The 19,281-nt window shown below is 36.3% G+C and overlaps 1 protein-coding gene across 1 annotated transcript in view; it reads right to left on the bottom strand.

Moving 5' to 3' along the window:
* Nucleotides 1-19,281, bottom strand: part of alk (ALK receptor tyrosine kinase) — a 465,705-nt gene that overhangs the window by 186,110 nt on the left and 260,314 nt on the right. Inside the window, exon 4 of the mRNA XM_082143697.1 lies at nucleotides 5,732-5,933. Coding sequence (XP_081999823.1) covers nucleotides 5,732-5,933 — 202 coding nt within the window. The remainder of the gene's footprint in view (nucleotides 1-5,731; nucleotides 5,934-19,281) is intronic.

Genomic DNA, 19,281 nt, shown 5'->3' on the forward strand with positions numbered 1-19,281 from the left:
GGATATCCAGAACCACCAAAGGAGGGAGAGCATTTTCACATTTGGCTCCAAAACTCTGGAATAGTCTTCCTGATACTGTTCGTTGCTCAGACTCGCTCTCCCAGTTTAAAACTAGATTAAAGTCGCATCTCTTCAGCCAGGCATTCATATAATCCTACAGTTCAAACTACAATCCGGCCTCTAGCTCATAAATGCCAGAGGAGAACTGGCCCCCGACTGAGCCTGGGTTCTCCCAAGGTTTTTTTTTCTCCATTAGGTCACCTGATGGAGTTTTAGGACACCATTAGGTCACTTGATGGAGTTTTTCGGTTCCTTGCCACTGTTGCCTTTGGCTTGCTCAGTTGGGGATATTTTGGGGATATTTAATTTAATTTTATCAATCAATAAATTCCTCTTGAAACAAACTTTGTTGTATTATTTTAATTTAATACTGTGAAGCTGCTTTGATGCAATCTGTATTGTGAAAAGCGCTATACAAATAAACTTGACTTGACTTGACTTGACAATGTTTTCGTCTGTACGCAAAACTTTTAAGGAAAAAACTGTTCCGTTTTTAGCACATCATTGTTGTATAAACATACCCCTAGATTGATCTACTATCAGCTAAGTCAGTGTTTCCCAACCTTGTTCCTGGAGGAATCCTTATCTGGTCTCCCTTATCTGGTGTGCCTCAGAAACAAGGCTGGGAAACACTGATCTTGATGAGTGGATAAACTGAGGAGTGTTACAATTCAACCTCTGTTACAACCATCTCCATTAAAGAATTATAAAATGAATGTGGATAGGTTGTACTTGAAAGAATATTAGCAACATTTTTTTTGTTAATTTTGATATCTATGACTTTTGATTGCAGACATTGGTACTTATTTTGTGTATGGAAGAAATTATCATTAGTAGTTGACAATTGGTATGGTTGTAGCCTGTGCTCCTTAATCTTTTAATGAAGTTTAAACACTATGAAACAAATCTTTAATCGAACTCTCTTACAGCATTTTATTGGCTGACCAGTATATCAGCCCTAGTTAATTGATTAAAACAAGTGTTAATCCTTAGCAAATACGATAGTCCAAAGCCCAACAGATATGCACAGCAATAGAAATGAGACCAATTAGCAAAACAGATTGCAATCCATGATTAGATATTGTGCTCTTAAACACTTAGACAACATTAGAAAAAGAGCAGGCAGCTCAACCCACATAACTACGTGACTGAACACCCTTGTGGAATTTCAGTTACAGGAACAAAACATCACACACAGGCTGGGACTTCAAAGAATCTTAGTGGAGGAGACATAAACTCTGGTTTGGCCACAGGGAAATGTAATAGATACAATTATAGTTTTTCAGGAATACTAATATACATTATTATTAATAATTGATTGATATTATTTTACATAATAGGTCTACTACAGCATACACATGACATGATATTCATGCCAATCTGATTTTAAAATATCTAAATGTTTTATATAGTGCATTTTCAACTGCTTATGCATAATGCAAGCCTAGCTCGACTCCTGTGCAGTTGTAGAATGCTGTGATTTCTGGGCTGAAACAAGTTTATTAAATGGATAGTTATGTTACTGAATTTTTAGAGCAAGATATCTGAATTTTAGAGCAAGATATTATGTGGGGCGGCAGTGGCTCAGTGGTTCATGTAGATTGTCTACAAACCGAAAGGTTGGTGGTTCAATCCCCGGTTCCACCTGACCAAGTGTCGAGGTGTCCATGAGCAAGACACCTAACCCCAGCTGCTCCCGACGAGCTGGATGGCGCCTTGCATGGCTGACACCGCCGTCGGTGTGTGAATGAGTGAATGAGTGAGTGAATGGGTGAATGTGAGGCTATGTAAAGCGCTTTGGTGGCCATAGGTATGTGAAAGTGCTATATAAATGCAGTCCATTTACCATTTATGTGTAAAAAGAAATGGTGGAAAAATGGTAAATAAATAATTATTGAACTACTACAGAAAATAGCCACATAATGCAACATTCAACATAAATATTAGATAGCATGATCTCCAACTCAATCTTTTGTTGTTGGATACAATTACCTCATGGATACATACAGTCAAATGGGTGTTTAGGAAAGTGTTTGTTCCTACTTGTATTTAGCTTTTTGACATAAAAACTATTAGACTTATAGCAACTACTGAAGTGTATGGAAGCTTGTTTCCGCCTCTAAAAAAAAAAAAAAAAAAAAAAAAGGTAATTGTAACTTTTTCATCTCATAAATCTGACTTTTTTTTTCTTCTTGCAATTGCGAGTTTACATGTCACAATTATTACTTTTTTCTCAGAATTGCTTGATATGAACTAGCAATTGCGAGTTATAAAGTCAGATTTTTTAAAAGTCGCAATTGTGTTATAAAGAAATTGTGAGATATAAACTCGCAATTCTGACTTCATAACTCGCAATTGAGTTTATATCGTGCAATTCTGAGACATTTCTCAGAATTGCGACATGTAAACACAACTGTGACGAAAAAAGGAATTGTGAGATAAAAAGTAGTAATTATCATATAAATAGTTTTATTCCGTGGCAGAAACAAGCTTTCAAAGAAGGGTTTTGACTTTCGACTGAAAAATGTGTGCTTTTTTTTTTCCATAGTTGTGATCTTTGACAGATCCTCTTTCTATGTTTCAGTAACTCCTCAAACTACTGGGGCATTCGCCTGCTAGCTACAGGAATGGCTAATGAACGTAAAGCTAATCTTGCGACACAACATTCATTTTTCTTCGTAGCAGCGAACAGCAGCTTGTCTTATAGGCGCCGAGGTGTGCTGCCTTTTCTAGAGCACGTAATCCCTCAGGCGAAAAGAGCCATTGGGGTATTTGAATGTTTTCATTTCCATATATATTTAATTTTGTCGTCTGACACACTTTTCCTTTCTCAGTTTCGTGACTCACCAATAAGCATTCAACAAAGAAATACCACACATAAGTTAGCTACACACAGAAGTCACTCTGTGGTATTCTGGCCTTACCAGAACTCCTCAACCTAGTTTTTTTCACATTGGTTTTATAAAGTTCAAGACATAAACGAGGGCCCTAATTCCTCTGTTCTGTTATGTTGTATGGGGAGAATATTTTCGATATGACAAAATATAGTTTTACCAAAGCATTTTGTTTTGCAAAAAAAATATTTTGAATGTTTTTAAACTGAGCACAGGCAGCCCAGACCGAATGAAGAGCCGCTCTGGTGTTTAATAGCAGCTGGAAGGAGAGCACGATGTTTTCAACTACTTTTTTGAAGTTGAAATGCTGTTCAAAACATGTAGGCCAGTGATAAGCTTATGTTCAAAAATATTGAAAAATAACAAATAATGTATTTGAATAGTCTTCAATTAGGGTCTTTTCCAACCCGAACTCATGGAAAAATGTAACTATTTTACGAGGTGGCGCTTTTGTATACATTTATAAAAAGTATGCATGAATGCCCACTAAACATAACCGTCACTGGGGGTGAGCAGATTGTACAAAAACACACAAGTGAGATTGTATGAATTCATATGAATTATAGTCACCAATTTAGCAAAATGTAAAATGGTTCCGAATTGCCAAGATATTATGTTTCTCTGCAAACACCGACACGCTATAAAAGAGTTACATTTTTGTTGATTGCATTTCAGTTTGGCATTTTCTTCTTTTTTTTTTTTTCTTCTTCTTCAAATATTTACATAGTTTTGAATAACCGTACAGCCTGCTATGGCAGTGTAGTGAAGCCATTATGACAAAATTGTCTGTTTCTGTATCTGTGTTTCAGTATGATGTGGGTGGCCTAAACTACTAGTGTGGAATCTTTCATATTAGTCAAACACAAACTGAAGAGTTCAGATGCAAAAGCCTCTAAGTGCCATCTGAAAATTTCTTATAGAATGATCATTTTTATCAAGCTCGTATTTTTAAATTCAGTAATTTCACTTAAATGGCAATGAAAATTACCTATTAATTGTCATTTAAGTGAAATTACGGAACTTGATAAAAATGATCATTCTATAAGAAAATTTCAGATGGCACTTAGAGGCTTTTGCATCTGAACTCTTCAACTGTTCCCTCAACCCATACATTTACATTTATTTATTTAGCTGACGCTTTTATCCAAAGCGACTTACAATTGCTATATATGTCAGAGGTCGCACGCCTCTGGAGCAATTAGGGGTTAAGTGTCTTGCTCAGGGACACATTGGTGTCTCACAGTGGATTCGAACCCGGGTCTCTCACACCAAAGGCATGTGTCTTATCCATTGCGCCACACCACCCATACACCGTGTGCTGCATACTATCGTACTGTATATCTTTCTCAGAAGTTTAAACACTAATAGACTTCACAAAAGTGGAAACTACAGTGTCTCAGTAAGTATAACATTATACGTTTTTGAGATTTATGAGACGGACACAATAAAAAGCCACCCTTGTCGTTTTTGGCTCTGGGAATTTACATCATCCACTGGACAAGAGTTGACCTCAGGCGAGGGCAAAATTGCATACAAATATGTGGGTTGGTTGGCTGATCAAAAATAATGATCTCAAGAGGAACTCTATAATGAGTCGGAGCACTTTTCCCTATCTAAACATGCCACGCATGGCTGAACGCATTCATATTCCGCCCAGTCCTGTAATACACAGAGTTTCTCTACAGAGGCAAATCCCACAAACAGGAAGTGGCTGTGGACTAGAAGAGAATCTCAAGGACACAAAGTCAAATCTAAAGGCTGTTAGTCTCAGCGGAAGTACTGGAGGTGTTGCTAATCAAACAAATATTATGTTTTGCCAGTGGTATATAGAAGATCAAGAAAGAATGAGTTTGATGATAATGGTCAGCTCATTTGATGAATACAAAGTTTTTAAAAAAGCTGAAAAATGCAACTAGATGCATTGATTTGATCAGTTTGTATGTTCCCTGGGATCTAATGTATATCACTTTGGATACAATTGTCTACCAAATGAATAAATGTATGAAATGTGAGATTGCTTTCCCATACCAGAGCTTGTAATAGTGTCAAGAAATGAACACTAACCATATTTACTTAATACACTTATATGATTCTTTGATATGTTATTGCACATTCTGCTATGTGAAAGCCACGTCACAAACCAATAATTTGATGATTGATAAATACATTTTTTCTTGTTGAACATCATGTTTCACTAAGAATATCATCTGATTCAGATTACAGGGAAGAAATGAGAGTGTTACGCAAGTAACAAGAAAAGACCAATCAGAATTCAGCATGCAAATAAATCAACCAATTTCAATTATTTGACGTCTCTCTCAGGAGGATTTTGAAGGCAGGAGATTCTAATGTAATTCAATGAGATATTTTCAATGAGATTTTCAGACTTCTTTCTTACATTTCTTAACAGTAGAGTTCACAACAACAACAACAACAATAAAAAAATATATAGTGCAACGAATGCTAATATTATCTACAAAATAGAATATTTACCAAAAAAAAAATCAAAAAAATAATGGACATTAAGGGTTTCAAGTTGAATTATTTGGAAAAATCTAAAAAAATTAAAAAAAACAAAAAAAATAACATCACACTGTTGCCTTTAATACCAATTATAACACTGCAGTTTTGCACAGGTTAAAGATTAATGATTTCATCTTGGCAATATCAATGCAAATAGTCTCAGCAGTGCCGTGTTGTGTGTATTAGATTCTATTTCATGAGGTCCAAGAGTTGAGTAACTCTTCAAAATGAGAATGTTGCCTTTGCAAACTCACCCGATGACATGAGGGTGCTCGGTGGTGAGGAGAGCGAGTGGTGCCTTGTCCCTCTCGATGAGCCAGACGGTGTAACGTCCACTCTGCCTGGGGTGCAAAAACACTGTGACATCCAGACCACAGGGCCGGTGGGTGGCACGTAGCCAAGGGCTCAGAACCCAAGGTCCCGTCAGAACTGAGCCATTCACTGGGAGAAACCGCCCTGGAGAAACAAACAAAGAGAAATATTTATTTATGACAGAGAGCAAGAGACTTCAAATCTTTCTATCAAGTTTCATTGGCCCTGTTTGCAGGTCGATCGGATCACAGGTAGACGAGAGAGACACATTCCCGTTGACATCAGGTATTTTAATTCATCTCTTTTGTTCACATTCAACCACTTATGTCCTGATTTCTTTGAGGGGAAGGTCTGCAGGTGGGTAAATGTATGGGCTTTTTCAGATCTTTCAATCTAATGGATGAAATAAGCTTACGCAATTTTCATAAGAACGCGATTGAAAATGACGGACAAAACACACGGAGAGCATCAGCATTCCTTTCTGCTCTGATAGATGCAACAACCAGACAAACGCGGTGGATGCGTGTTAGAAATCAGGAATGGCGAGAGAACATTGCGCTTGGTATGATTTTAATTTTCAAACCAAACTTGGGTCATCAGCAGACAAAGTTTAAATCTCGTCTAGCTAGCACACTTCCCATAATGTTTAAGCATTCGGTCAGTAAGCGGAGAGTAGACGGTCTTTTGTGGCTGTTCGAACACATTCGACCACATGAGCGTTTACACTACGAAAGCAACCCGGTCGAGTACGTTTTCGACTACCTCTGGAAGTGGTTGAAACTGGACAAGCTAAACAAAAAAAATCAAGATTTTATTTATTTGATAGTTTTGGAAAGTGAGTTCTCAACTGTTTAATGAGATATCTCATACTTTTTCTTAAAATTGTTTCCATATCCCACCTGTGGCAGAAAAAAGTGTTTTGCAATACACGATGGACAAAGAGAGTACATTATACCAAGCAAATTTTTTTTTTACACCTAATATTATTATGGATAAATATCACATGTTGACATAAAATAAACATAATATATCAAAATATGCTAACACTTTAGTTGAGGGTCCAATTCGCACTATTAATTTGATTATTAGCATGCATATTACTAGGGTATTGGCTGTTTATTAGTATTTATAAAGCACATATTAAAGCTGCCGTCGGCAAGTCTGGCAGATTGGGTCGATTAGCCAAAATTTTGAATGTTTACAACTCTCATGCCCCTCCCCACTACCAGCGAGCACCCTCCCATCGAGGTCGTGCTCGTCAGTGCGTCACTGTGCGTGTGTACCTGATTTTCTGTGAACGCGTCCGTCTCTTCAGCATCTATCAACACCATGGACTCGGAGGTAGGCTGCCCTGGCTAATCTATCCATAGATAGCAATAACCGAGGAATTGGAAGCTTGTTAGTAGATTTTCTCTCCGCCATCATGCTTCATGCAATCTCCAGGCGAACTTCAGGCGTGGCGTGTGCATGTGATATTAACGTGCGCGAGTGAGGGGGGATCTGTGGCGTGTGCACGACCTGTGATTGACAGTCAGATCTCACACCCCCCTGCGCTGATTGGACCTGATGAAGCGGGAGCGCTGGATTTTTGCAAAACAAATAACACGCTCCAGGTGGAGTTAGAAGCTCGGGTTTTTTTCTAAAACCACCTTATTTATGTTGTTCTGTCGGATTATAGTGTCGATTACACTGAATATGATCAAAAAAATTTTGCCGACGGCAGCTTTAATACCTTATTCTGCATGACCATATTCTACATCCATTAATCCTACCCAATACCTTAACAACTACCTTACTAACTATTAATAAGCAGTAATTAGGAGTTTACTGAGGCAAAAGTCTAGTTAATAGTTAGTTAATAGTGAGAATGCATAACCAAAAGTGTGATCCAATATACAAACACACACAAAAAAAAGCTACGCTCTGATAATGTGGTCTTGAAAAAATCAAATGCAAATGGAGTCCAATGTTTGAGTTTATATTAAGAAATATAATTTTAGACTGTAGTTCATAAAAATAAATATAAAATAACAACTACAATTTATGACATTGTTGAGATTTCTGCAGATATTTTCTCAGGTGAAACATCTGAGATACTGGAGATGTCAGAATAACAATTGAGATATTAAATAAATCTTGTCTTTGATTTTTCTTTGCAGTGGGCGCAACCAAAGGACATTTTAGACTGCAGGGATAGGCAACTCCGGTCCTGGAGGGCCACTGTCCTGCAGAGTTTAGCTTCAGCCCTGATAAAAACTCACCTGCCTGTATCTATCTAGTAATCCTGAAAACACTGATTGCCTTGTTCGGGTGTGTTTAATTAGGGTTGGAGCTAAACTCTGCAGGACAGTGGCCCTCCAGGACCGGAGTTGCCTATCCCTGTTTTAGAGCAATCAGCGGTCATCTTGGTAACACCTCCAGGCAGCTCATTCTGTGCTGCTTGTTCCAGTCTTCTTGAATTCAGAAAGACAAAAACTATGAAGGTACTTTTGGAGCAAAACCACTGAGCACCCGTGACAGTGGAGTTTGGAGTTGTAGAGAATGGTAGAGAAGTTGCAAACTTGTAAACTTTTTTTTCTCTCCCACAAACACAACACACCAGTTACACCTTCATAAATTCTCCACTGCAGGTACACAAATCCTATTCTATGAATTACAAATTAAGAAATGCATACACTCACATTTTTGCTACAGTTGCTGCAGTGAATATAGTGCAAAACACATTCACACACCCATATCAAAAGTGGACATGGACAAAATGTGCACATCCGCAAATTAATATGTAATGAGAGTTGCACACTTGAGTATTTGTCACAAATGCATTGCTTTTCTTGGATATGTTTATAGCACAATCACAAGTCCAGAACTACAACTGCTTGAATCTGCCGCTACGAGTCTTAAACTGTGTTTATTTCTTTCAGACTTTCTTTCAAGACATACATTTTTAAATATATGTCTCATGTGTTCTGTTAACCAGTGTTCATCTGTGTTTGTATTTAAGTTCCATCTGTTCAGTCAGTCTTTGTCTGATCTACGTCATATTGTGTGTGGGAACCCTCTGCCCGTCTTCTATGTACCAGTTTGATTTGTATTGTGAGTAAAAGTTTGCATTGGAATGACTCTACAAGTCTTAAACTGTGTTTATTTCTTTCAAACTTTCTTTCAAGACATACATTTTTAAATAGGTAGCCTGTTTCCTTTTCATACTGTCTCTGTACACTTCTCAGAGAGTCTGCGGGAATCTGGATTGTATGAGTATGTGTGAAAGTGAAATTCATAGATCGGTGGCCCAGGCAGCAGACACTGAGCCCATGTAGAGCCAAAATAGATGAGTGAGGGGAGGAAAATGACAACACACCAGAGGAAAACGAAATAAATAATGAAAGAGAGGAGAAAAATCAAAGCTCTGTCTGTGGGCTTTGATTTAGAGTCCTCCCTCTCAACAGCCTCATTCAGCTCTCTCAATCAGGAAATTTTCCACAGGGCCAGTGAACAAAAAATAAAAATAAAAAAAAATACAAAAGACAAAAGAAACCTTCTTTTGATAGAAAAGGAATGAAAACAGCATCAGTGACAAGATGGAGGGAAAATGTCCCGGAATGTAGCATTTTCATTATTCACAGAGTTATCTGAATCCAGCAAGGAGTTGTTAAAGCATCATGTTTTTGGGGTTTGGTTTGAAGTTGAGAGGAATTGTTGGGCATCATTTACTTATGAACTTTAAATATTGCTCTAAATATTTAAGATTCAATGCATGCCATAGGTACCCAAATGTGCATCATGAATAATAATAATAGGGAGTACAAAAATAAACAGCAGGGATTTTTTGGGTTAACCTTCCCTTAAAGGTTGTATCAGCGATTGTGGGTGACGTTACTTCTGTTTTTTGACGGCCTGCTTATGGGGCGATCAGCGGATCGTTAGGAAAGAGTAGATGAATGTGATAATTTATGTTTGGGCCTTTTGTGGGCCTGGAATCGCTGATACAACCTTTAAAATTATTATTTAACATATAAAACAGTTTCTTTATTATAACTTTTTGAACTTTCTTTTTCATAAATCTGGTTAAAAAAATAACAATATTTTAATGTTTGAAAGAATTAAAGATTATGGATGAATGGCTTTCACAATCCCCAGTCTGTTGAAATTCTTTAGGCATATCTTAAACATGCTGTGCACGTCAGAAGAAGTAAGTAATAATAGACTGCATGTTTCTGTAACTGACTACAGGGTACTTGAGGTTTTGATTTCTGTTGAAAGTGTATTATTAAACTGATTTATTTTTTTATTTATTTTTTTTAAACTGCATGTTCAAATTCAATGAAACGTATTAAGTTTAAATATGGTCACAGCAGGGTTTGTGCTAACTTCTCCACACTTAGAAAAGAGGCTGAGTGTGTAATTTGACTACGGTTTGGAATATTTTAGCCTCTTGGTGAAAGCATTACAAAAGCGAACACTAGTCTTGCTGCTCACTGAATCACTACTGATTTTCCATGTCTTACTTGAACATTTATTTTGGCCAGCACCTGTGGTTGGTGAATAAACCTGAGAGGCAATTGTCTGAAAGTCCAAACCTTAATTGTTAAAACATATTAAGCATTGTTTATTTAACATTCTCAAGTCGCGTCTTAAACTCCCCAGCCAGAATAAATGCACATGAAGCATAGCTGAAATAAGGAAAATACATTTGCACAAGAAAACATACATATATACAGTACAGGCCAAAAGTTTGGAAACATTACTATTTTTAATGTTTTTGAAAGAAGTTTCTTCTGCTCATCAAACATTTATTTGATCAAAAATACAGACAAAAAAAATGTAATAGTGTGATATATTATTACAATTTAAAATAATTGGTTTTCAATTTATTATACTTTAAATTATCATTTATTTCTGTGATGCAAAGCTGAATTTTCAGGATCATTACTCCAGTCTATCACATGATCCTTTAGAAATCATTCTAATATGATGATTCATTATCAAAGTTGGAAACAGTTCTGCTGCTTAATATTTTTTCATAACCTGTGATACTTTTTTTAGGATACTTTGATGATTAAAAAAAAGAAGCAAATGTTTTAAAAATAGAAATATTTTGTAACAACAATATACACTACTGGTCAGTAATTTGAGGTCAGTATTTTTATTAATTTTTTTTTTTTTTAAATAAATCAATACTTTTATTCAGCAAGTATGTGTTAAATTGATCAAAAGTGATAGTAAAGGAGATTTATATTATAAAAAAAAAAAAGAAAAAAAAAAGAAAAAAAAAAAAATATATATATATATATTTTTTTTTTATAAATGCAGTTCTTTTTAACCTTTTATTCATCAAATATATTAGGCAGCAGAACTGTTTCCAACACTCATAATACATCAGAATATTAGAATGATTTCTAAAGGATTATGTGATAGACTCACATGTGACACTGAAGACTGGAGTAATGATACTGAAAATTCAGCTTTGCATCACAGAAATAAATGATAATTTAAAGTATAATAAATTGAAAACCAATTATTTTAAATTGTAATAATATATCACAATAAAAAATAAAATAAAAAATAATGTATTTTTGATCAAATAAATGCAGGCTTGATGAGCAGAAGAAACTTCTTTCAAAAACATAAAAAATAGTAATGTTTCCAAACTTTTGGCCTGTACTGTATACATAGTGAATCGTTGTTCCAATATTATTGTTATTGTTTTGTTTGTTTTTTTGGTATAAAGTTCAAGTCATTGTGTAGCTGTCACGTGTCAGTATTTGTTTGGACTTTCAGTTTGAGTTTTGATTGGTTCCTGTTCTCCTATTTCCCACCACTCCTTTGTATCCATGGTTACCGTCATTATCAGTTCAATTTTGTCACCTGTTTAGTCATCATCGTCATTTGTATCACCTGTGTTCTGTTAATCAGTGTTCATCTGTGTTTGTATTTAAGTTCCATCTGTTCAGTCAGTCTTTGTCTGATCTACGTCGTATTATGTGTGTGTGTGAGCCCTCTGCCCGTCTTTTTGTGTACCAGTTTGATTTGTATTGTGAGTAAAAGTTTGCATTGGAACTGCACCCCACTGTGACAGTAGCAGGACGTGCAGCTGTGTGTTTCCCATTAGGGATGAAATAAAACTATACTAACAAAAGGCTTATAAGGCTTTGTCTTCATATATTTACACTTGCAATCATCTTCTGACTATCTGAGAGACTTAGTCAATAAAACAAATATTCAATGAAACAATAAGCCCATATTCAATGGGTTTTGTGGTAAATTCTGGGATTTTTTTCAGTTTTAAATGTTTCAGTTCATTGGAACGAGGGATTACAGAACTAGGGAGATGATTGAAGATATAAGATTGAAGATATAACTATTTTAGTGTAAAAGCTTCTTTAATTTTTCAATTATAGTGTGACTCTTAATATATTGCTTGGCAAGTATCTGAAAACTTGCTAAATGTGGTATGTATTGTGTGATAATTAAATGCTTATATGAAAAAAACACTGTGGTCATTAGCTAAATATACATGGATATAAAAAATAAAAAAAATATATAAAAACTGCTCAATGAAGTTCTTTATTTCCACAGGGATTTTTTGGGGGACTTGATGGCTTGGCTCACACACGCAGTGAATAAGTCTCAGCCCAGTGCACAAATCTGATTATGGAGGGCATGTATGATGCAGTTGAATGCTTTTCAATATTTTTTTATTTATTTAAATGTGCCTTGCATATCAAAATAACTGTTCAGCAAAAGACAGCATTGACGTAACACATGAATCATTAAGTGAAGAAAAACACCAATTTAAAGGTGACATATTATGCCCCTTTTTACAAGATCCCCAGAATGTGAAATTTCAGCTCAAATACCCCCCAGATCATTTATTACAGCTTGTCAAAGTTGTCCCTTTTTGGGTGTGAGCAAAAACGCACTGTTGTGTGTCCTTTTAAATGCAAATGAGCTGCTTTTCCGCTCCCCGTTCAGAAGATGGCCGATCTTCTACACAAGCTTCCTTTACACAAGATCCTTTACACAAGATCCTTTACACAAGATCCTTTACACTGGCCACATTCCCTCCATTGGCCCTTGCCAATCATGGCCTCCCAATAATCCCCATCCACTGAATTGGCTCTATCCCTCTCTCTCCTCTCTCCACCTGTAGCTGGTGTGTGTTGAGCGCACTGGTGTTGTACTGTGGCTGCCGTCGCATCATCCAAGTGGATGAGGAGAGATTCCCTGATATGATTGTAAAGCGCTTTGGGTGTACAGTAGTACATATGAAAGCGCTATATAAATGCCTCATTCATTCATTCAAGCTTCGGATAATCCGGCAATAGCAAAACGCGAATAATCCAGCCCGATCTCACGGGAAAACGTAAAAATTCTACGAAGTGGCTTATTTTTGCAAAATCGTACATATTTTACGAATTGGCCAATTCGTATGAATTCATTCGAATGACCTACCCCTGACCCCGCCCCTAAACCTACCCATCACGTGGGTTTAGACAAATCGTACAAATTCGTACGAGTGAGGTCGTACGAATTAGTACGAATTAGCCAACTTTTTATCATTCGTACGAATTCGTACGAATTGGTCGTGAGATAGCGTTGAATAATCTCACTTTGTGCAGCCCTACGGAGAGACTCAGGAAGAGGTTACAGCTTTTAGACGGCACCTGGACGTTTCTGAAAGGATGGTGGATACATTTATGTAGTTGTTATGGAGTTACATTGATTCATATCATCGACTTGCATGTACCGTCATGTTCAACTTTTACACAAGTTGACACAGTTCCCTGAGGTCTTTATAAGACAGCTGTGACATTTTTTGGTCTAACAGTGTTCAGTGCTCGTCTGTGAAGCAACGACAGAACAGTTTGCATGCTTTGCTCTAACTTTTGCCATTGCGTTAGAACTGGTTACACTGTTGTCGCTTGCGAAAATCAAATGGCGGCGCAGTGGGTGGAAACGTGCAGATTAAGGGTTGGTAATATGTGACCCTGGATCACAAAACCAGTCACAAGTCACACGGGTATATTTGTGGCCAATAGCCAACAATACATAGTATGGGTCAAAATTATCGATTTTTCTTTTTTGCCAAAAATCATTAGGATATTAAGTAAAGATCATTTCCATGAAGATATTTCCTACCGTAAATATATAAAACATTTTTTTTTGTGAGTGAATGCAGCACAATCGCGAACATAAATGGACAAATTTAAAGGCACCCTCAGATTCCAGATGTTTAAATAGTTGCATTTCGGCCAAATATTGTCCTATCCTAACACACCATTCATCAATGGAAAGCTTATTTATTCAGCTTTCATTTGATGTATACATCTCAATTTAAAAAAATTGACCCATGTGACTGGTTTTGTGGTCCAGGGTCACATATTATAATAAGATCCCCTTCCTACGTCAGAAGGGGAGTGAAATCTGCTCGGTTTATTTTTTGACATGCAGAGAAAGGCTTACCAAAACAAAGTTACTGGGTTGTCACTTTTCACGTTTCTGGGTTGGTAGATGCACCGGGGACCCGATTATAGCAATTAAACACGGAAAAAGTCAAATTTTCATGATATGTCCCCTTTAAATCACTTAATGTTAGACAGTACTGTGGCATGCAGGGTGAAGTCGAGAGCCGTGGGAACAGATAGCACGATTGCTAATGAGTGTTACCTGCGCGCCACATCGATCTCCAGTCTCACAGAAGGAGATCGGGAAGGATAAAAGGAGGAGTGACGACTGTGCAAGACGAGAGAGAACCAGGCCTTTACTTTACATTGTGTGTTGCTTATTGTTTGTGTTTTACACTAGCATAGTAATGATATGCTAAAGCCCGCCCCCCTCGTGACCTGATTGGTTAAAAGGTAGTTTGTGACGAAAGAAACACCAGCGATTTCAAACCGCCTTTTTGAGTCTTTTTTTTTTTTTTTTACTGCAGTTTTAAGGAGAAAATACTCAGCAATGGTGTTGACCTGACTTTGTCTTAAAGCATATTAAAAACACCACATAGACATTAATCATTAAAAACTTGATTTTCACCACAGGAGGACTTTAAATTACACCGTATCTTTGTCATGATTTACTGAAGTATGTTCATTGTATTGTAACCGTTTATTTATTTGATTCTTTCTTTGTTTATTTTGTTTTTTATTCAAAAGCTTTTGAGTTACTTTATTGTAAACTCTGTAAGAATGAAATGACAAGACTGAAACTTGTACAATTTACAAATGCTTTGCACAGTGCTTTTGAGAAATGTACCATGGAGATACTAAGTAGAGCTTTCATTTTCCAAACAGTTTCCAAACATACTTAGTGATTTGTGAAACCCTGCTCACATCTTTTCACCAGTAACTTTTAAACCCACACAAGTGGGACAAACTCTGAGCAGTTTGTGCCTAGATCTACATTTACTTTTCAGTGACTTCTGAGAGGTTAACCAAATGAAGTGCAAGAAGTGCAAAACATACGAAATTCAAAGAAGGAGATGAAGTGAAACTCTGTCAGCGAAGTAAAGCCGCTGTATAAAAACAGAATAGTCAAAGGCCATGACCCGGTCCCATTTGCATGATTCAGAATTCTCTCAAGACGAATCGCCACCCATAATTCCAGCACATTTTTCTGCAGCCCACACACACTTTCAGCTACTCTGAATTAACATAAAACAGCTCTAAAACTGAGGACAGCCCATTAATATATCTATATACATTATTTATTTATTTATTTTTACAGTAAAAGTGTAAACATTTCTATGTATGACATGGAAAAGGGAATGCAAAAGCTGTTCACTTTGAGCTGAGCACTTTAAAGTTCAAATGTTGATGGTTATAAACCTGTCTGCGACTATACTTTTCAACACACTTGAACGCAACTTAGTGACAAATTCATATTTATCACAGGTTAGAAACTATTTTACAGCTATTGATCTTGGCAACATCACAGACAGAACTAGTTTCTTAAGTGTTGGCTACACAGCAGGAGGAAAACAGGCTACCCTTAGAAATAAAATAAAAAACGGAAAACATTTACTCCACTGAATCCCAAATCCTGGAGAACAGCAGGTAAAGCAGTAAACTATTTTAACATTCCTATTTTTTTTTTTTTTTTTTTTTTAAGAGAATATGTTTCTCTCTCTATTTTTCACTTTTAAAAACTTTCAAATACACTTAACTGCTGACATTTGCTTATTGTATTTTTATTATTTTTTTTTTTAGCAGGATACAGTATTTTACGTTGTATTAAATTGTGCCAAATGATTCGTTCGTTCATTCATTCATTCATTCATTCATTCATTCATTCATTCATTCATTCATTCATTCATTCATTCATTCATTCATTCATTCATTCATTCATTCATTCATTCATTTATTCATTCATTCATGTATGGGAACCTGGAAATATCAGTTAGTTTTAGAATTGGAACAATCATGAAAATTGCAATAGTCGCCTAATGGTGTATTTATTCATCTGAATCATTCATCTTCATTTTCAAAGGCATCTTTAGAGCCTTCCAAACAAATCTGTCTTCTTTAACAATGTAATAAAATACTTGCTTAGCTTGTGTAGCCTGCAATGTATGAAGGCTTTTGGAAGGCTTTCAGTGGAGAAAATTGTGTATTTCCCCATGATGGTGTAGTCACAGCACGACAGGGGGGCATGCCCATGCCGACCAGCCAAGCCTTTGAACAAAAAAAAACAAAAAAAACAAAAAAAAAAAAAAACGTACTCTTACACAAACAAAGCAGGCTAAATGTAATGGTCAGCAATTGGCACGACTTAAGACCGCAATCAGCAAAAATAAACATGATGTATCTAGCAAATAAATCAATGCAAGATCAAATGACATGGGTTTCTAAAGATCTTATCAGCCAAGCAGTAAATGAACATGACTGGTGAAAGGCAACGCATCTGGCATCGCTCATTAGGCTAATAAGACAACACAGTGTCTCTCTCTCTCTCTCTCTCTCTCTCTCTCTCTCTCTCTCTCTCTCTCTCTCTCTCTCTCTCTCTCTCTCTCTCTCTCTCTCTCTAACATGTTTTCTTTGTTTTCACATCTCCTCAAGTGACACCAGGAACTTTGATCTGCACTCAGCTCTATGATAGCACAAAAAAGGCCACACTGAGAAAAACAAAACACAGCATAGATGATGATGCACTGGCCAGCTCGAAAAATCCTTTATGTTGAAATATGTCAAGACTACACACTCTCATGTATTGTCTCTTTCAGATCTACAAGTTAAGCTGGAACCACTTTATAATATAAATCCTTTTAAATAAATAGAGTTTTGGTTATAACTCATGTGTTACATATTGTAAAGCAGCTGTTTTATTTATTTTTGGCTGCCTATGTGGAAGAAGGATTTAAATATATCAGTGCTACCTGACTAGCAACAACTGAGCTGTCTGCTGTCTTCCCTTTTGCCAAATAGGTTGGAAAACTTCAACACCCATAATCCACTAGGCATGTTGCCGTCCAAGGCCACTCCCACCAGTCTACTCCTATTGGATAAGCTTGATCAGAGTCAGATACTGCTTTGCTTGAGTAGGAAATCCTTCTTAGCAAACTTTTGTGAGTTACTTTCAGTTTCCAGTGAAGGATCCAGCACGTTGTAGACAGCGGCTAAAGGTTACAATAAAATGTATATATGGAAAGAACGCTATGACGGGAAAAACTGATAGAAACTACTGTTCCGTCAGTTCTGCTCAACCCCTCGAAGCAAAACACTAGCCGCGTTTACCCTTCAAATTGCGCAAATTGAAATTGCGAATTGAAAATACGGCCAATGGAAACACGTCAATTTCGCAAAAACTCCCATTTATCACAAAAAAAGTTTTTTACACTCGCATGAGGTGGTTTTTCAGGCAATTTGAAAAATAAATATTTCGCAAAACTGCCATGGAAACAGTTTTTGCGCATTTACAGGTCACCTGACTTAGATGACGCGGTGTGTTTGGACACAATACGAGACAGAGTTCTTTATTAAATTCATACAAGACAAAATAATTAGAGGAATAATGGATTCTAAACCTCAAATAAATGCCACAATCAAGACCTCAAAGCAGAAATGAGGGAGAAACACCCAGAAACACCTCATATGTGCCGCTCACAAGAATAATAAGGGTCGTTCCTTACCATTAATGCTTGGAAAACACACATACATCTCCTTTGAATAATAATAATGGCTAGTGCAGTGGCTGAGATATAGTACATAAACCTTAACGTCCGTTGCCATGGGTTTTGTAATGATTTTACTTATCGCAAGAGGAAAAAATGAAATTTTAGTCGCATAACATCGGTTAATGGAAACGCCGTCATTTCGCAATAGTTTTTTGTCGACATTTAAAAAAAAAAAAAAAAATCTGTAGTACAATCTGTAGTTTTCACAAAAGCCTGTCAAAAGTCCTGTTACTGACAAATAAAAGTGAATTTATCTGTCCAGGTAATACGGAGAAAGAGTAAATATTGTTCATTTCACATGCATTGTAACAATACAAAGCGAGTTGAAAATCGGCAAACGTACACTTTTCGTTCCATATAAAATATATATTAACATAAACGTGCTTTTAAAAAGTGCCTTTCTTCTACAAATTATTTATTTCACTTGATTACATATTACATTCTATTACTCATACAATGATAATATATAGAATATATATATATATATTTGCATTTACATTTATTGCTTTTGTAGTTCAGATCTCTAGGGTGCCATCAAAGACATATTAATTTTGAAAAATCAAAAGACAGCTATTGTTGAGGGATATTGCCGCTTGACGCATTTCAGTCTTTACTACATCAAAGACAAGGTCTCAAATTCAATTAGCTTTATTAATACATTGTCATTAGATGATTGTGGAAAACCATTCAACAAAGAAGAAGAAAAAAAAATAAAGAAAGAAAAGCATCAGATATAAATACAATTATTCCTTGTGGAATATTTTTTTGAATATTTGCAGCCCATTTGAATGCAGATCACATCCCACTGAGAAAAGATTGACGGTGACCAGAACTGTTGTCAATGATGTGATGTTTCACAGCAGGATTACCCAGAATCCACAGCAACACTGCTGATCAATAAGAAACGGGTTTATTTATTTATTTTATGATCTCAGTCTCCCTGCACTTTTCTGTCTCCCTCAAACCAAACACACACATAAGCACACATAAACTAAATTACCAGGCATCTGGCAAGTAAATATAGCGAAGGAATATCGTGAACAAAACAGCTTCAAAGATTCATCACTACAGAAATCCGCAGCCCTCTGAACTCAATTCAAATTACTTTTGAAACCAGATCAAAGGTTCAACAAAATTAAAGTCTTATTTGTTAATTGCCTTCAAGATAATATGCTATTTTAGTTTCTTGGCATATGTGTTGACAAACAGTCACACAGTTAACAAGTCAGTTACCTAAAAAAAAGTAATAAAGTGTGCATAGAACAGTATTCAGAGTTAATCAAATTTAATTGGATGCTTACTGCACACTTTTCAGCTCTATGT

This window comes from Leuciscus leuciscus (assembly GCF_965113295.1).
Source record: "Leuciscus leuciscus genome assembly, chromosome: 17".
NCBI lineage: Eukaryota > Metazoa > Chordata > Actinopteri > Cypriniformes > Leuciscidae > Leuciscus > Leuciscus leuciscus.